General features: G+C 32.0%; 1 protein-coding gene across 1 annotated transcript; it reads right to left on the bottom strand.

Moving 5' to 3' along the window:
• Nucleotides 1-1,404: 1,404 nt before the first annotated feature.
• Nucleotides 1,405-2,280, bottom strand: LOC112523911. The gene has a single exon (XM_025133583.1). The coding sequence runs from the start codon at nucleotides 2,278-2,280 to the stop codon at nucleotides 1,447-1,449; it is 834 nt and encodes a 277-aa protein (XP_024989351.1). The 3' UTR covers nucleotides 1,405-1,446.
• Nucleotides 2,281-6,415: the final 4,135 nt, after the last annotated feature.

The raw sequence follows: 6,415 nt of genomic DNA, 5'->3' as shown, positions 1-6,415 counted from the left end.
GATGGAGATCGATGGAGATGGAGAAGAAGACGACGAAGATGGAGATGGAGATCGATGGGTATATTTGTCAAATATGTCTTGTTCCACTTAGTTCCAGGGGGGTGAGGGTGAACAAGCTTGTCTCATACGTGTTCCACTTAGTTCCATTTAGTTCTACTTAGAAACACACCAAACATGGGACAAGTGTGTCATGTCCTGTCCCACCCTGTTCCACGTACCAAACGCACCCTAAATGATGAGTATTTTTAACTTTTTGTATCTCGTTTTTTATTAAAAATCTTTCTAAAGGTGATTTTAAGGAAAAATATGAACATAACGCTCAAAAGCAATCAAACCAAAAATCAGGTTGTTATACACCTGTTACCCAATTAAATATCACACATGATTTCAAAGGGTTTGGTCTAATCATGGGAACCAACACAGGGACAAAATGCTTTCTTCAAAGTGTTGAATGCATTTTTTTGCATTATTCAGATCAAACAAATTTATGATCTTACTATATAACATCATACAAAGTCGAGATTTTGGAAATCTTTAATAAACCTCTTATAGAAGTCTACACGCCCCCGAAATCTTCTCCCCCGTTGACAATGAATAGTTCAGACAATTTTTCTTTACCTTTTAGTTTTGTCTTATCGACCCCACACTTTTAGAAATCAAATGTCCCAAAACTATCCCTTCAATTCTCTGATCGAAACGATTTGAAACGAAAATGTTGGACTACTTTTATAAGCATTAAATTCACTTCAACTTTTGTTACGTCTCATAAAATGTCGGGGAGGCGTTTATTTTTTATTTTAGTCAAAAATTCTCATACGAATTGTAATTGTTAATAATTAGTGATTCGTTATCAATGATTCATACATGGTGTACTCTAACTTTTAATAATTTTACGAAAATATATTATAAAATACGATATACATGAACGTATGCATGCATGCATGTACGTATATTCATATGGTTTGATTATGTGTTCAATATTTTAAAGACGACAAACGAGTTCATATGTGAACCTATGTGATTCACATATGAACATAAAACCCGTGTAATTCACATATAAAATATTTTATCTGATTCAGATACGAATCCGTGTGATTCAATATAAAACTATTGGTTCACATAGGAATCACTTAGATACTTCATTTGTGAACTAATTAACGAGTTCACATATGAACATATAGTTTATATGTGAATCACATGGGTTCACATAATGAACATGTTTGTCGTCTATTTGTAAAAGTTATGAAATTATCATTCTATCTTCTGCATACGCATGCGATAAATTATCCGATATTTCACGGTCAATGTCACAAATTACTTATAATCGTAAAATAAGGGCAAAGTAGTACTAAAAACGATATTTACACCCAAAAAAATAATATCCCATTGATGAAAAAATAAATACATCCAGCCATGAAACGACGACGTAAACGTCCTCCAACAGTGCTATAGGAAAATGAAGCACTCTAAGGAAACAAGAGGGTTTTCCAGCGACTCACTTGTCTGTGGCTCCGGCGACGCGCCACCTTCCTCCACCATACCTTTTCCTTCATTTTCTACGACCTTCGCCGGTATTATGTCACTTGATTTCTCAGCCGGACTTCTTGCGCGTACTTCACGACGTTGACCTGCTTCCCCACGCACTGCCGGAGATCTCGATCTCCGACCTGAAACTTCTCTCCTGGAATCATTGGACGGTCCTACATTCCGGTGGCGTTGTGCGTTCGTCGTTGTCCTTGACGGCAACTGAGCTTTTTTCTCCGGCGAAGGAATCGTTTGTCTTCTAGCCGAAGGCCTAATGGCTCTATCCTTCCTCCCAGTAAGTTCCCCGGAAGACACCGCCGGCCGTTTTCTGGGTACCCTCTTGGCCGGCGGAGACCTGTTCTTCACTTTCTGGGTAACTTCATCATCCTCATCCATCTCGATTTCGTCTTTCTTATCCGCCACCGTTGCCGTCGTTGCAGCAGAGAAACTCTCGCTGTAACTATACATCTCGGAATCATTTTCTTGAATTTCTCCTGTTGGGGTTTTGGTCAAATCAACGCCGCCGTCGGCGCCGCTTTCAATCTTACCCTCCTCCGATTGAAGAATTTCCGGGTGGTTGACTGGTGCTGTTTTTGAAGGCGATGGGTTTTTGGGGACGATGGGTGTTTCTGAAAGAACTTCTTTTACCGTCTCTTCTTCAAATGCAGGTGGCAGAGAAGCAGCGGTAGGTTGTGCTTTGAGTTGCGGCGGCTGAAGGTGGTTGGTGGCGGCGGCGGTGCCGAGACAGCAGCCCATTGGGAGGAGGTGGGGTCGAAAAGGAAAGAAGTAGGGATTCCTACAGTTGAATTTGGGGGGATAACAAATGCGTAGGTTGGTGCATTAATGGAAAAGTGAAAACCCACTTTTCCTTTTATTATTTCTTTTTGTTTTTCTTAAAATACGTATTTTTTAAATCAAGTATTATATTTTTGTAAAAAATCATTTCTTTTTTAAAATAATAATTTCTTTTATTTTAATTTTTATGATTTATAATCAATTATGAATAAAGTCCTTGAACTTTAATAAATATAATAATAGTCATTGTAGTTAGGGGTGCTTAAAAACCCGATCAATCTGATGAACTCAACTCAATCCAATGTGAAATAACTCAACCCGAAGCAACCCGATGTCTAATCGAGTTATAAAATTTTCAAACCGTAAGTATTGGGTTCAGTGGCGGATCCAGGAATTTTATACACTGGGGTCACTTAAACTAACAATATACCAACACATCAATCATTATAATTAATAATACGTGATTAAATAAGTTGATTTCTACGAGTTTTCATCATTTGAAAACGAGTCATTACATCTTGATTTGTAACCTTAGCAAGTATTTCTTTTTCTACGGCACAAATGACACACACATTCAAAAAATCGTCACAAATTCTATTGTGCAAAGCTGGCTTCACAAGCTTCATTACAGAAAAACATTTCTCAATTGTTGCGGTTGCAACAGGCAAAACCAATGCAAGCTTCAATAATCGATAAACCAAATGAAACACAAGATGTTTCCTTGTTTCAATCATCACTCTACCGAGCTCGGATATACCTTTCAAATTAGCAAATAATTCATCATGTTGGACATTGTCAATGTATAGTTGAAGTTGGTGCTCAAGAGTAGTTCTTTCGTCATTGCTAAAATCATCTGGATAAAACTCTGTCAACCTTAGTAATTTTGATGGGTCAAAGTCACAAAATGAGTAATGAGGATCCAAAGCGGCCATACAAGTGAGCAATTCGGAACTTACCTCATCAAATCTGTCACCAAACTCTTGAATTTGCATATCCATAACCGTGTTAAAACATTCGTACTCGTTGAACACAACCCAACCCGACGAACCCGATATCCTTTTATTTCTTGGATTTAATATGATTGTTGAATTTCTATTAATATATGTATTAGACAATAACACTATCACATATGCTCTTCATATACACATCTTTTCAATCTATTCACATCTCTATATAACTCATTCGTATATATGTTTAGTAATTGTAAACATATATATGTAAATTGAGAAAATTAACTAAATGTGATATACGTAAGAAGTATGAATATGTTGTATCGAATGGTTGATGATGAAAAATAAATTATGAGTAAGGAAATAACATATTCAAGGTTAGAAAAATATTTTAATATACCAAAGTATCAACCCGACCAACCCGTATGGTTTGGGTTGGGTTGGGTTGTACTTTCGTTTGGGTTGGGTTGGGTTGGGTTAAGATTTTTCAAACCGCAAACATTGGGTTGGGTTGATCAAATGTCTTCAACCCGATCAACCCAACCCATGAACACCCCTATTTGTAGTTTGTATTTTGTTATGAAATTGATCTTTCTGATTAATTTCGTTAATGAATCTCTGTTAAATGAAAGATTTTTTCGTTCTTTTACTGGGTTTTTGTTGTTTGTTTTCATATATTTTATTTTCTACCCATTGCTCGTTCTTTCGATTTGTTTTCTCCATAAATGAAATCTTCACCTTCGATCAGCCTTTAAACATGCACAGACACACACACGAAGATGGCGTCTAGAAGCTAAAAAGATAGCCTATGCCGAATATGTTTGTATTACTGTGTATGTATGTGTACAAGTGGTTTCATTACAAACTCAACAATTAGTACAAACCATGTAAATAAATAACAATCGTTCATCTAATCTAATGAATATTTGATTTAATGAACATCTAGATTATTTCTTAATATAACGAGTTGATCATAATAAATGAATTATGATAATGTTTCATAAATATCCAGATTATAATACATACACTTTCATATATAGGCGAAAGATCGTGTGAGATGGAGAGTTAAGGTGAGAAGTGTAAGAAGAAATCTGGACTCTTGATCACATTTAATCTCAAACTCAACCATGAATCACGTTTCATATGGGGATTGATCTGGTGCATCTTATCTCAATGCATCGCATTATATGGTTGAGTTCCAGTGAGAAAAATAGTTAAGGTGAGAAGCGTAAGAAAAGATAATCAGTCATAATTGAATGTCAATATTAATTAAATGCATCATATCAATTCCCTTCTAAAACACAATTAATTGGTGGACATGAGACTAAAAAAATTACAGTTTAAATTTTTTTTTACGCTTTTCATCGTAACTTCCACTATATCAATATATTAACATAATATTAATATTAATTAAATTAATATTTACAAATTAAGTTGATTTTTAAAATAAAATTAGTAAAAAAGGGTAAAAAGAAATATAAAAAAAAGCCATTCATTTAACGGAATTTTTAACAGAGTTAACTAGAGGGGACAATTTCATAGCAAAATACAAAGCACGATAACCGTTATTATATTTATTGAAGTTAGGGACTTTGTTTGCAATTGGGTATAGACCACAAGGACCAAAATTGTAGTTTACTCAAAGTTGTATTTTATTTTAAACCGAGAAAAAGACCCAACATAAACCAAATGGAAGGAATAAAAGATACAAACCTACAACTCAATGACAAAAAAAACGTTATGTATTTTTTATATTTAAATAGTTTTTTAATGATTTATAGAAGACAAATTAATTTTAATTTAATTAGTATTTTAAAAACCATAATCTAAATTTAGTTTTATTTTTATTTATATTTTGAATTTTTTTAATTAACCTGGAGATTCAACCTGTTATGCAAACCAACTAATGTCAAGACGACCACTTGTTTCGTGGGTAGCCGGGGATCATCGTATTTGAAACTCTGTGGCCATAAGGGGATTTTTATTCATTTATTGGATTCGAACCTGCGATCTCCAGACACTTTTGACCGTTGGAGTTCAAGATCAAACTAATTGGGCACCACTAGTAATTACTATTTTGAATTTTAAATATATATAAAAACATTTATTGAGGGTCTTAGATGATAAGTTTTCGCTTATCTATACTATATTATAAAGCATTTGATAAAAACTCTTAAAAATCATTTTTTACGCATGAAGTACTGTTTATTGATGCATATTATTTAAAATCCAATATTACAAGTAATTTGTACGTAAGTACAACTTTTTAAAGCTTCATGTTTGAATTCATGTAACTAACTGCAAATATCATAATTAAATAAAAGATAAACATCTTATTTTAAATATAAAAAAACTAAAATATAATTAGAATAGTAATTGACTTCTAACAAAATACTTAATTATTATCTTTATAAAAAATTAGATTAATAAACTAAAAATAAAAAAATGAATTAAAAAAATACACAAAAAAGAAAAAAATTTAATAGTTAGTTTGGTACTAATATCAATATTTTAAAAAAAAATTTATGATATCTTCATATTTATATTTTATTCAAAAATAAAAACATTAAATTTTCTCAAAACCACATAAAACCGTATTATAACATCAATGAAGACAAAAAAGAAAACAAAACATTAAAATCGAAATGTATCTCACTGCATTATACGAGTACCCTTTTAGTAATTTCTTAAATATATATGAAATCAAAGTTGATTCATTTTAATAAAATTGATTTATGTATACATTTAATATTGTTTATCATATATTAAAATAAATTAATTAACATAAAAAAATATATCAAGATTTAAAAATTAAAAAGAAAAACAATATTTAAATCAAAACGTTTTCTAAAAGCTTTTTGTTGTTGACTAAAACAGAAACCAAATAACGTTTTCTCACGTTAAAAAGTCAAAAAAACAAAAACAAAGAGACCATAAAATACATTTTTTTTTGGAATTAATAAAAGTTTAAAATAATTTTAAATTTTTTTAATAAAATATATTAATACCATAATAGAAACAATAACTGTTTGGGAAAAGTACAATAAAAACCAATGAACTTTTTTATTTGGAATGATTAAGTCTTTGAACTTTTTTTTGGAACAAATAAGTCCTTGAACATTCCAAAACATGTTAAATAAGTCCTT

Source organism: Cynara cardunculus, assembly GCF_001531365.2.
Source record: "Cynara cardunculus var. scolymus isolate 2C chromosome LG 12, CcrdV1, whole genome shotgun sequence".
Lineage (NCBI taxonomy): Eukaryota > Viridiplantae > Streptophyta > Magnoliopsida > Asterales > Asteraceae > Cynara > Cynara cardunculus.
The sequence above is the reverse complement of the archived record's forward strand: the minus strand, read 5'-3'. Positions and strand labels throughout refer to the sequence as shown.